At 27.9% G+C, this 14,230-nt stretch overlaps 1 protein-coding gene across 2 annotated transcripts; it reads left to right on the top strand.

Annotated features, from left to right (window-relative positions):
- The first annotated feature begins 10,356 nt into the window (after positions 1-10,356).
- On the top strand, positions 10,357-13,537 carry LOC141661732 (two-component response regulator ORR26-like). Of its 2 annotated transcripts, XM_074468730.1 has the most exons (6): positions 10,357-10,644; positions 10,778-10,943; positions 11,380-11,532; positions 11,763-12,152; positions 12,301-12,377; positions 12,514-13,537. In XM_074468730.1, the coding sequence occupies exons 2-6, from the start codon at positions 10,799-10,801 to the stop codon at positions 13,387-13,389; spliced, it is 1,641 nt and encodes a 546-aa protein (XP_074324831.1). In that variant the 5' UTR covers positions 10,357-10,644; positions 10,778-10,798; the 3' UTR covers positions 13,390-13,537. The 2 variants fall into 2 exon arrangements, with proteins under 2 accessions (XP_074324831.1, XP_074324830.1); XM_074468729.1 differs by having other exon boundaries at positions 10,357-10,943.
- The last annotated feature ends 693 nt before the right edge of the window (positions 13,538-14,230 follow it).

Here is a 14,230-nt window from a genome sequence, read left to right as displayed (position 1 = left end):
TCTTAAAATTATTTTCTTTTATTATTTTCAAAAATCAAATTTGGCTTAATTATTTATAATTTATTTTATTTAATTATTTATGAATTCAATTCATTGATTAAAAATCGTTTAATCAGTTAATTTTATTTATAAATAGTTAAATAAATGTAAATTATTTATAATTAATTCAAATAATTCTTAAAAATTATTTCTAAGCTTTAAAAATTATATTTTAGTATTTAAAAATCAATTAATATTATTATTAATTGATTTAAATCTATTTATTTCTTATTTTATTCATAACAATTAAACCGTTCGTCCATTTAATACGAAACGAACGCGTACAGACTCAGAAAAATATTGCGCTTCCAATAAAAATACTTTTAAGTCCTAATCTCTTTTGTATTGCAATGTCATGTGAGATATATATCAGTTTGAGTCGGTATCTGATCGGTAAATATTATTATTGAACTGATTTTCATTCTGAACGCACTGAGACGTACCTTTTTAATGATCTGACTTATGTGTACATGAAATATGTGAGTACGTGTTATACGAATACCATGATTACGTGTTACGTGTGTACATGAAAGCAAGAAGGTTTGAGCAGGGATTGAAATTTTGGATTTAGAACAGAGTGGCCATGTTTGAATTGACTTCATATGTGGCAGTGGTTCAGAAGGCAATGGTGATTGAGAGTAGGAGTGATATGTTTCCGAAAGGAAAGGATGGGAAGAAAAGGAAAATGGAAACCTCAGAGGGAGGTCAGCAGTCAAGTAATTTTCAGGGCCGTTTCAACAAAAGGCCAGGATTTCAGGGTAATAGGAATATGGGATTCAAGAGACCACAATCAGGAAATGGAGGACCAGTCAACCGTTTTCAGAATTCAAATCAGCAGAGGTCCAATCGTCCACCAATGCCAGATTGCAAGTTTTGTGGCAGGAAACATTCTGGGATTTGTAAAGCTAATTCTGTGTGCTACAAGTGCAATATGAAGGGACATCATGCACATGAGTGCCGCAATCAGATGCAAGAAGTTACGTGTTTCCGATGTGGGAAGACAGGACATTATGCCAACAACTGCAAAGAGCAAGTACAAAGTGTAAATGTTCCAAGGATTGTAGGACCATCATCTCAAGGTGTACCAAGGATTGAAGGAGCACCAGTCAAGAACCAGCCAAAAGCCAGAACATTCAATATGACTATGCAGGATGCTGTTCAGAGTTCTGACGTGGTTGCAGGTACGCTTCCAGTCAACTCCGTAGATGCTAAAGTTTTATTTGATTCTGGAGCTACAAGATCATTTATTTCTCAAGATTTTGTCGATAAACTCCATTGTGAAGTTAAGTTGTTAGAACAAGCATTAATGATAGAATTAGCTAATAAGAATCAAGTTTCCGTCGACCGAGTGTGCCCGAAGTGTAATATTGAGGTAGGAGGACATCAATTCTATGCCAACTTAATACCTTTTAAGTTGGGAGAATTTGATGTTATTTTAGGAATGGATTGGTTGTCAGAAAATAATGCTCATATTGATTGTAAGAATAGGAAAGTAAGACTTCAAACTTTGGATAGTAAGAAGAAAGTGATATTTCGGGGAAATAAATAAGAGAAGAAGTTCTTAACGATCGCTCAAGTGAAGAAGTTATTGCGTCAGAATTGCGAGGCGTATTTGGCTCATGTGGTAGACACCAGCAAAGCAGTTCCAGCATTAGAAGCAATTCCAGTTATCAAGAAGTTTTCAGATGTCTTTCCAGACGATCTGCCAGGATTACCTCCCGATATAGAAATTGAATTTGCAATTGATCTAGCACCCGGAACAGAACCAGTTTCTAAAGCTCCGTACCGAATGGCACCAGTGGAGATGAAAGAATTGGCAACTCAGCTGCAAGATCTTTTGGAGAAAGGAGTTATAAGACCCAGTATATCCTCATGGGGCGCACCAGTACTATTTGTCAAGAAAAAAGACGGAAGTATGCGGTTGTGTATCGACTATCGAGAACTGAATAAGCTAACCATTAAGAACAAGTACCCGTTACACGGATTGTATAGTACATAAGTTCAAAATACAAAAAACTACTCAATTTTTTTTAAAATAGTTACACAAGTAATAATTATCTCATAAAAATAAATATAAGTAACGGCTAAGAAATTATTTGTTAATCGAGTTAAAATAATATCATATTTTTATAAAAAATTGAAATGTGCAAGTTTGATTTTTAATGTTTTTAAAAAATCTAATAAAATATATTATATATTATATTTATTTCATTTATTCTAATATTCCATTTTAATACTTAATAATCTGTATAACAAACACAATATGTAATTAATTAATAAATTAAGCTATTATTACACATTCTTGAATAATATAAAATAATATTAAAAATATTATATATTTAATGCAAGTAACAATTATCTTAATAAAAATAAATCTAAGTAATAAATAATAAATTATTTGTTAATCGGATTAAACTCGATTATTTTTTTAAAATAATTAGAACGAGTGAGTTTGATTTAAAAATTTTGTAAAAAGATCATTTTAATTTTTATCATATAAAATAAGAAAAATATTAAAATTATATTTAGGTATAAATACTACAGGCGTTTTGTTTGATTTGTGGAATATTTACGGATTTTCAAAAACTATGAGGAAATATAATAATTATTATTATAAATAACTATTATAATTCAAAATTGAAAAACGAACTAATAAATAAATTTAGAAGTACTATCAAAAAAAAATGTAAAGTATTTTTTTCAAAATCATTGCTACAGCCGAAAATTATGAAATGTTGTCGCAAACACGGCAATATGCTAACTCTCTTTTAGATTATCTTTTATAAAATTTAGAGTCATCAATCTATAAAACATAAAAATGTGGAAGAAATATAATAATAATAATAATAATAATAATAATAATAATAATAATAATAATAATAATAATAATAAAACTATTACAATTAAAAATTGAAATATAAATCTAATAAAATATATTATATACTATTTTTTTCATCTATTCTAATATTCCATTATAATACTTAATAATCTGTAAAACAAACACAATAATCAATCAATTAAGAAAATAAATTATAATTACACATTCTTAAATAATATAAAATTATACTAAAAATATTTTAGTTAGAGTACAAGTGTCAATTATCTTAATATAAATAAATGTAAGTAAGAATTAAAAAATTATTTATTTTCAAGGTTAAAGTAGATCATTTTTAGAAAAAATATTAATCAAAAGAATATATTAATTTTGATCATATAAAATAAGAAACACATTTAGATTATATTTATGTATAAATGTTACAAGCGTTTTGTTTCCATTTGTAAAATGGCAAAGTTACGAATTGTTTTTAAAAAAATTAAGAGTACATGAATTTTATAAAACATACAAAATAGGAAGAAATATAATAAGAATCATAACAAAAAATTATTATAATTCAAAATTGAAAAACAAGCTAATAAAATAAATTTAAAAGTAGTATCACAAAAATATAAAGTATTTTTTGTTCAAAATCATTAGTAGAACCGAAAAATTAAGAAATATTGGCAAGATGCAAACAACAAACAATTTTACAATTTTTTATCAAACTCCAAAATATTTAAAATATATATATAAATAAAACAAAAATAAATACGTAAACATATTGTGTGAACTATGATTATATATATTATATATATATTACAAGCAAAAATTATCTTAATAAAAAAAATATAAGTAACAATTAATAAATCATTTATAATATGATTAAATTTATATCATTTTTAAAAGAACATTGGACTAGGTAAGTTTTATTTAAAATATTTTTAAATTGATAATTTTCATTTGTATCTTATAAAATAACGAAAATATTTAGATTATATTTAGGTGTAAATATTACATTATATTATTTCATTTTGTAAAAAGAAAAAATTGCGGATTATCTTTTAAAACTTTTTGAGCACATAATCCTCTAAAACATAAAAACGAGGAGTACCTATAATAATAATAATAATAATAATAATAATAATAATAATAATAATAATAAATCTATTATAATTCAAAATTAAAATATAAATCCAATAAAATATATTATATATTATATTTATTACATTTATTCTATTATTCTACTATAATATTTAATAATCTGATAACCCACACAATAGATAATTAATTAAGAAATTGAACTATAATTATATATTATTAAATAATATAAAATATTATTAAAAGTATTATATATAATAGTCATCTTAATAAAAATAAATATAAGTAACAATAAACAAACTATTTGTTAATTGAGTTAATGTTGTATCATTTTCTTAAAAAAAAAAGAAAAAAAAATTACAATGGGTAAATTTGATTTAAAATATTTCTGAATAAATAATTTTAATTTTTATCTTATAAAATGAGGAGCACATTTAGACTGAATTTAGGTATAAAGTATTATATATGTTTTGTTTCATTTTGTAAAATAAGAAAATTACGGATTATCTTTTAAAAAATTTAGGGTACATGGAATCCTATAAACTAAGAAGAAATATAAAATTAATAATAATAATAAATTATTACAATTCAAAATTAAAATATAAATATTGTAGAATACATTTAAAAGTTACTACGACTTCTTTTCAAAATTATTAATATAATAGAAAAAATTATAAAATATTATTAAGATGAAATCCCAAACAATTTTTCAATTTTTGATCAAACTCTTTAAAAGAAAATATATAAATAAAATAAAAATAATTACTTATATATATTATGTGGTATAATTAAAATATTATTCTTACAAATTGATAATGTGAAAAAATTCAGACAACTAAAAAATAAAATAAATTGTAACACAAGGTTAGGTCAAACATAAAAATACAATAATAACTAGATATATATGTACAAAAAATATAATTCCTTGGAAAATATATTATTATTGAAATACATAAAATTTGTTTAGAGAAAGGATATAAAATGGTATGGTTTGGTGGTCAAGCTAATATTTTAAATAGAGATTTTTGATTGGGAAACAGTGTGATGTAGCACATACATCACAAACATGTGTTGATAAACCTAATAATAATAATAATAATAATAATAATAATAATTTTAAGTCTTTTTAAATGTATGATTAATTATTATTATTTTTATTTGTATCAAATATAGTTGAAAAGTATTCTTAATTTGAGAATAACTTTACAAAATCATTAATCTACATATTATAGACAAATATTCTTAAAAATAAAATTATTACAATTAAAAATTGAAATACAAATTTAAAAATACTATATATTATATTTATTTCATTTATTGTAATATTTTATTATAAAGTTAATAAATCTGTATAATAAACACAATAGGTAGTTTGTCTTTGAAAACATTTACAGCACATGAATCTTATAAAACTTAAAAATATAAATTACAGATAATTTTTGAATAGGTAAGTCGATTAAAAATATTTTTGAATAGATAATTTTACACATTTATATTGTATTTTGAGGATAAATATTATATGTGTTTTGCTTAATTTGATAAAATGGAAAATTACACACTTTTAAATAATTCAGCGCACATGAATCCTATAAAATATAAAAACTAGGAAGAAATATAATAATAATAATAATAATAATAACTATTAAAATTCAAAATTGAAATACAAATTTATAAATTATACTTAAAAGTACTATAAAAAGTAGGTGTAAAGTATTTTTTTTTTCAAATTTATTACTAGAACCGAAAAATTATAAAATATTATTAAGTAAAATACAAATCCCAAACATCTTTCCAATTCATGATTAAACTTTATAAGATTAAGAAATATATATATATATATATATATAAAAGAAAAATGATTACATAACCATATTATGTGAAATGATTAAAATATTCTCTTTACAAATTTATAATATGAAAAAAATCAAATAATGAAAGAAATAAACTAAACTATAATACATATGTTATATTTTACGTTATTAATATCTAATATAAAAATACAATAATATGATCATCATGTAAATAAAGTGATTTGAATAATAAAAATAATAATATTTTTTTTATAAAAGATATTGATATTAAAAAATAAATAAACCAATTCATTTTGTCAAAAAACAATCTTATATTAAAAATGGTTATAATTTGATCATCATCACTATAATATTATAACTAGGACATCACCCATATGTAATCATCATCATGTAAATAAAGTTATTAGAATAAAAAAATAGTACTTTTGATAAAATATATTTATATTAAAAAGTAAATAAGCCAACTCATTTTGTCTAAAAATAATTCTTATATAAAACATTATTTGTAAATTTTCATGTGCATGTTACAATGTGTAAAATTAATTTTTTATATTATTAAATAATGAAAACATTTACTATATATTTTGTTATGAATGTTACAAATTCTATAAATAATATATTTTGAAAAGAAATATAATAATTATAAAAAATCAATACAACTTAAAATAAAATACAATTTTAATAAAATGAAAAAAAATACCCTATAATAGATTGCAAAGTATTATTAAATGTTATTACAAAAACTGAGAATTTATAAAATATTATTAAAAACACGTGAAAAAAAAGTAGTAAGGTACAAATTACAACCAACATTTCAATTTCTGATCAAACTCCTTAATTATGTGGCATAATCAAATATAAAAATGTAATAACAACTAAATGAATAAGTTTGAAAAATATTTTTTTTTTGAAAAATAAATTATTTAAAAATAAATATGTACAAATATATATTACATGTTATTAGAATGTTAAAATATTTAAGATTAAAATAAAAGAATAATTATGCATAATTGTGAAATACAGTTATACATATTTTTTTTGACAAATAAGACAGTTCTCATTAAATTGAATATAGTACAGTGGGGACAAACCCCAACTGTCGATACAAGTAGGTGATAAAACAAATAACATACTAAAAACAATTAGATGATTTGTTTCGGGATCTTTTAACACATATAATTTAAAAATTATTGAAATTAAAAACGAAATCAAAGACATACCTAGCGATCCAGATTGCAGCAACATCTCTGAAAATAGCAATATCGCAATTGACCATATCACATAAAAACTATGGTTAGCCCAGTGTCCAGAAACACCAATCGCATAAAATGAGATTGGAGAACCGGCACCCCAGCTATCTACATGCCGGACACCAGCTATAGACATGTTGAAGGCACCCTAACTATCTACATGCCGGATACCAGCTATAAACATGCCGAAAGTATAAACTCATGAAAGATGAACAATCTTTAGTTGTGAAAGGTGAGCTCTTGCAATAATCACCACCGTCCCAGATCCGATGCAGGCTTTGCAGATCACCAAAAATATCAATAAATTCGTCCTCAACAGATCAATCACCAGATAAACCCAAGTATGACTAAATAAAAATATAACAAACACTGCAACACACACTCCAAGAGAAGAGACACACAAACACCCAAAAAATTGGGTTTTATTGAAATGAAATAAACGAGAATAACAGAGAATGAAGGGGTTGGGGCTTTCCATCGGAGAAAACCAGTGGAAACCCCTCGATTTACTTGAAAATAGACAAACCCTAACAGAGAGGATGAAACAGAGTGTTGGCTTCTCTTCCTTGCGTTACTTACAGTTATACATATTAGTAACACTTTAGTAACACTTTAAAAGCTATAATATATTTTTAAAATTATTAATATATTATACAAAGTTGTTGTGATGAAGTATAAAAATGTAATAGTAACTAAATATATAAGTATAAAATATTTAAGAAATATAAAAATTTAAGGAATAAAATTTTTCTATTAAAATTTAGTAAAATAAAGAAAAATTATAGATTTCAAAGTTTTTATAAAAGTAGTTAGAATCATCCCATGCATTGCACGGGTATAAAGCTAATAGTTACAATTTACACACACTCTCACTCACACAATAACAACATTTCTAACAAGATTTGTTGGACTTATTACCTCACTCTTATTTCCCATAAATAATATGGGATCAATTCTAACAATCTTCGCCCTTACACATTGCACTTATATCTGCCGAGTCTATTATCACTTATTGTGCAATCTGACTCTCCTTTTGACCTGGATCCCTCTGGGTCAAGGTCCACCTACCCATCTGTCTTTTTTGTAGGTCCATTTTGGAGCCCACATGAAATTGTTATTGGACTGTCTCAACCATGGTTCTGATATCACTTATTATATTTGCTAAGCAGGCGTAACTCCATATTTTTATAATACTAGCTTACGGCCCGTGCGACGCACGGGTCTTACTTACTACTAGCTTCATTGCACGGGTATTCATTAATATTTATATATTATTTTAAATTATAATAAATTTCTTTTTGGATCATTATCTTATTAATATATTTATGAATAATAATATAAATATCTGTTGCTGGTGGAATTCGAACATAAATCTTGGGTAGCGTATAAATAATAATATAAATATTTGTTGTTAGCGGGTTTTGAACCTGGAAGTTTTAGTAATGTATAAATAATAATATAAATATTTGTTGTTGTGGGGTTCGAACTTGAGAGCTTGAATAGTGTGTATTATTTTAGTATTTGAATCTAACGGTTCTAATCACTTAGATTAAAAAGATCCGACAACTAAAAATGGGGATAACCAAACCAACCAAAAAAGAACATACCAAATTATACCGCATTCCAGTTATTATAGTATAGTATAGATTTATATATTTTTATTTCCAATTTATATAATTTTATTAAAATTTTATATAAATAGCTAAATACTTAATAATGATTATATAATAATAATTTCATTGTGTATAATTTCATGTTACGTTTAAATAGTATAAATAGCATATGATCGATGTGATCTTATTCATAAATAATATTGTAAATATTTGTTGGTGGTGAGATTCGAACCTGAAAATTTAAATGTATCTTTATAAATAATAATATAAATATTTTTTATTAACGAAATTCGAACTTGAGAACTTATATGTCTCTTTATAAATAATAATATAAATGTTTGTTGTTGACGAATCTGAGAACTTGTGTAGTGTATTTTTATGTAATGAACTTGATAACCAAAATGAGGGATTCACCAAATTACAAATTATATTTTATAGATTGTTGACTTTGGACAGAAATAACACCGATTTCTTTTTGGACACATCCCAAAAAATCTCATAATAATGGATTTATCCGGCGGCTCATGTTTTAACAAAATGGGCGTTCCCCAACTCCTAACATTAACAAGACTATCATCATAGTTTGTACTAGTAGCTTGATTATCATCATCTCTATTGCTTATTTTTATATAAAAGGTGCTTAACGGTCATTGTTTCCGGACAATAATTGTTTTTCAGGTACATTGTCAGAATCAGATGAGAGAGTTATGAAGCTTCTTTTATACCAGGCTTGTGTTAAGATGAGCAGCAACTGCGTGTGTAAACTAAAGTAATGCGTTTCCTAAATATTCATGCATGAATGTCTATGATGTCTGTCACCCCGTCGATAAAAGGATTTTGAAAATTAGCTTTAATGGAGTAGTCATCAGCAAGCCAATAATTCACCATCCACAACTCTCATTGGGCATTTTATACTGTTTTTTTATAAGCAGAATCATTCCATGCATGATTCTTTCACTAAAGCCTAAAAGTTGGGGTAATAATACAAGGAAAAAAAAAAGGGAATGATACTTGAGCAATGTCTTCTCCTCCAACTAATTCAGTTTGATACTTTAAAGACTATTGGCATATAACTGGTATATAATGAGCAAGCTATTGCTTAAAGCATCTTCGTCATTATATACAAGTTAGGGGGTTAGAGCCTATACACAATGAAAGAAGAAGAATCTAGATAGTGTGTTAAGTTATTGGTTGAATTATTATGAATGTATCTGGCCTTCTCTTACTTCCTGTTCCATAACTAAGTTTTCACATGGTTCTAACCAAAGTTAAAGAAAGGATAAAAAGAATTAAAATCTTAACTACTGATTTAAATAATGTAAAGAGCATCCCACTTAACAAATTACATGAAATCCATATTTCAAACTAACCAGTCTCTTACAGTCACAGCTCATGCTTTTCATTCCATCCTTCCTTCTATATATAAATTACATGAGCTGACAAACCTAAACCAAAGTCACTCAAAAGTAGGGTGTGAGAGGGTAAGATGTACGCAAACCTCCTTAGCTTAACGGATCAGATGTACAAATCTGATTCTCTGAAAATCATAAATTTTAAGAACATGTTGAGCTGATGAAAACCTGTTCAATAACACAATTTTCATGTCAAAAGGGACTAAATGTTAGTGGACAGTCCTTTTTGGGGCCATTGAGTTTCTTTAGTTGAATCACACTTCTTAACCCCACTCTCCAAAGTAGTACTTTTAATTTCTTAATCCTATAGTTTTAAAGTTTAAGCCTCTCTTAGAAATAGTTTTTACTTTGCAAATACCTTTACACCGAGGAAAGTAGTGTAATATCATAACATATGTACTTGTGTAATGAAATTCTGCACTAACAAAGTTTATGCTCAAATTATTGTTCTTCGAGGGAACTTACTAGTGACAAATAATATTTTTAATTCAGTAGTTCCTTAATAAATTGAAACACTGAAAAAATTAATCATGGCGGAGTTTCTAATTCAAATAAACAGATGTCATATGATCGAGGGAACTGTGATACCGTTAACAACTTTTTGTTAGTCTGCAACTCTTAAACCCCACAAATCAGTTACATTATACAACTACTAACACTTGTATCTGCAGTCTCTATCTCTCCATTCCTACACTCTGATCAATAATCCGGCCCTATATATTTTACTATTTTGTAGGATTTTTTTTGCATTGTTAGCATGATGAATAGTAGCTACAGGAATGATTTCTCCTATCCAAGAACAGCTGACACATTTCCGCATGGCCTTCGTGTTCTGGTGGTGGATGATGATCTTACTTGGTTAAAAATCATTGAAAAGATGCTCAAGAAGTGTTTCTATCAAGGTCCTTTTCATAAACATATATGATATAGGAGCCATATATATTCTTTAAAGTAATATGCCTCACTGGTTTGATATACGGTTTTAAAGTTTATATCTTGTGATTAAACTACAGAGTTTGCACTTAATATGGTGTGACTAGTAGTAGAAGAGATCCGGTAGCCTGACTTTAGCCATTTTGTATTTAGTTTTTTTCTTGTATTAGTTAATAAAACTATCAACTTCATATTAAGGTATAGGAGTCATGGGTTTGATGACTTCGTATAGAAAGCAAACATTTCCTAGGAAAGATGAAATAAAAGTAAAAGTGTTTGTGTAAATGAAATTCTGTCAAAAGTTATTGGTTCAAATGATGAAATGCAGATCACAACTGGAACAGCGCTGCTGCAGTGCTGCTATATGTATAATTTTTTGTGCCATTTCACTTCTGTATGTTTCAGTGACAACATGTTGCCTAGCAAGAGAAGCTCTGGAAATACTCCGCAAAAGAAAAGATGGTTTTGACATTGTAATCAGTGATGTTAACATGCCTGATATGGATGGTTTTAAACTGCTCGAGTACGTTGGCCTTGAGATGGATCTTCCTGTCATAAGTAAGTTTTCAGCCAGATATATTTAAAATCAAGTATTTAAGTTTTGATTAAAAATAAAATATAGCCCCTCCACTCTGTGAACAATAATAGGATATGTACCAGTTTTGGACATGAAATATAAATGTTTCTAATGTACATTGGTATAAATACGCAGTGCACCTTATGGTAAACATGGCTCATGATTTTAGGAGTTGCAGAACCCTTTTTTAATAATCAGCCTATACATGCAGTGATGTCTGTTGATGGAGAAACAAGTCGAGTTATGAAAGGCATTCAACATGGAGCATGCGATTATCTTTTGAAGCCTATAAGAATGAAAGAACTGAGAAATATATGGCAGCATGTAGTTAGAAAGAAGAAAAATGAGCTGAGAGATATTGAAGGTCTTAAAGGCATGGAAAAAATTCAGGTGGCAAGAAGTGGAATTCCAGATCAATCTGATGATGGATATCTCTTTTGTGCTAGGGATATGAATTTCGGAAAGAAAAGAAAGGGCTTTGAAAGCAAGTACAGTGACAAGGAATTTGTTGACCTTTCTTCTGTGAAGAAAAGTAGAGTAGTTTGGACCGTACAACTTCACCGGAAATTTGTTAAAACGGTGAATCACATTGGGCTTGATAGTAAGCACTCCAACTAAATTTGTTGATTCTGGTGCTGCTAATGCTAATGCTAATGCTAATGCTACTGCATCTGTTTTATCTGGTTTATATCTGTCCAGGGTGCCATTATGTAGACGCATTCTGAGTTTCTTATACCTTGTTTTGGCAGAAATTGGCCCCAAGAAGATACTTGATATGATGAATGTCCCATGGTTGACAAGGGAAAATGTTGCCAGTCACTTGCAGGTAAGTTTTAAATTATGACTAGTTGTATTTCCATTTTAATACAATACATACTCTGCACCAAAGTTTTTCAAACAGGCTTCTTGTCATCTATCTTTCAAATCTGTTTATTTTTCTTCTTTTAATTTTTGTGATACAGAAATACCGTCTCTATCTAAGTAGATTGCACAAAGAAGATGATCTGGAGACTTGTTTCAGTGGAATAAAACATTCAGATCCATCTTTAAAAGAACAAGTTGCTAATGCTGGCTCTCACTATATCAGTTTAAAGAAAAATGATGCAGATAGTTGCACGCACCGAATTTCTGGCTGCACTGTCATCCAGAAAACCTATCCCAACAACTATGAAGCTGAAAGTGGAGGTATCATCTCCTTTCCCATGTTCACTTTAATCGAAGATAATTGTGAAAATAAAAAAACTAGCACCTCAGAGATGAATCTCATTCATAATTCCGGAGCAACAGCTGTAAACTATAGAGAAGAAGCATTTTGTCCTTTCATCCCGTCTCCATGTTCCTGGAGCAGAAATGTACCAGGAACGGAGATTAAACAGGAATGCAGGCCTCAGCATGAAATGATAATTGACTACGGTCATCTCCCGTATCCTGATGTTCAAAATCAAATCTTCTCGAATACTCTGCAGTTTGTTCCCAGTATACATCAAGCACCTATTAGGGAAATAGAGAATCTTGAAATCAAAGCCTCCTTCAGTAACCAAGATATTCCAAAACAAACTCCAGAAGGAGTTGTATATGAGTTGTGCCCTGTCCAGTCCGATAGTGGCATAAGTACTTATTTGTATTCTGAGCCCAACACCATAAGTACTCGAAGCATTAAAAATCAGTTGGTAGAACATATATTACCCAGTGATCTCAATTCTCTGACGCATTTAACATGTTCAAATGGCACTGGCTTGCTTCCAGAACTCCCGAACAAAGAATTTTCAGACAGCAGCAACTTAGAGCTGTTTACTGATTATTCACCTAACTTGTATGATGGATTGATGTTCATGTAACAAATAGACTCATATTATGTAGTAATTATATGGACAGCATTCTACAGATATGTATTGTCCCTGCTATGATTTGTATAATGCAAAACAAAGGTTGTCTTGTAAGGTGAAAACTAATGTACAATGGCATTGCAACTTGGTAAAACGCACTGTCCACATTATACAAGTAGAAAAAATTTCAGTATTTCACAAGAAAAGGGTCTGCTAATTGCAGCAAACCCTAAACAATTTCCTTTACCCTGTTTTTTGAGGGGTTCACTCTGCTTAGTTTTGAATGAAGTAAACTAGTCTATATGTTTACGTCGAATTTGTATTAATCCTTTTGATAAATGTGATAGCCCTAAATGTAATGACTGTGCTATGGCTATAATAAACTCACACTGAAGGTGATCGTCACCACCGGAAATTGTGTTCCAACTCATGGCACATCATTCTGTCCATTGTGTCCATCATTTGTTGCACTGTCTCAAAGACAGGCACTGTATCTTTTCATCTGCGTGCAGGCATTTTCAATGTGATATGAAACTGGTGTTTATTAACATGATACTTCCTGTCTTTAGAACAAGTAACGACTTTGTCTTTGAGTAGACTTTAATCCTTTACATGATTCTGTTTTGAAACTTGTATTTCATTTCAAATGACATGATTTGAATTCTCATACTTATACTAATATTTGAATGTCTTGAATTTCAAATCAAATTTAAATCCAAATTCTCACAATGTTATTTGATTAAATCCAGAATTTCAATGAAAATCAGGTTTCTAAACGGGGCAAGACATAAAAGATTTTAGTAAAGCCACCGGGCTCTAGTTGGTATGAATAGCAAATCTAAAACAATGAAAA

Source organism: Apium graveolens, chromosome 5 (assembly GCF_009905375.1).
Source record: "Apium graveolens cultivar Ventura chromosome 5, ASM990537v1, whole genome shotgun sequence".
In the NCBI taxonomy this organism is placed as follows: Eukaryota; Viridiplantae; Streptophyta; class Magnoliopsida; order Apiales; family Apiaceae; genus Apium; species Apium graveolens.
The sequence above is the reverse complement of the archived record's forward strand: the minus strand, read 5'-3'. Positions and strand labels throughout refer to the sequence as shown.

Coding starts and splice junctions, on each gene's coding strand:
- LOC141661732 (XM_074468730.1), top strand. CDS start 10,799: ATGATGAATAGTAGCTACAGGAATGATTTCTCCTATCCAAGAACAGCT. Junction 11,533..11,762: donor GATGGATCTTCCTGTCATAA/GTAAGTTTTCAG, acceptor CTATACATGCAG/TGATGTCTGTTGATGGAGAA. Junction 12,153..12,300: donor GAATCACATTGGGCTTGATA/GTAAGCACTCCA, acceptor TTGTTTTGGCAG/AAATTGGCCCCAAGAAGATA.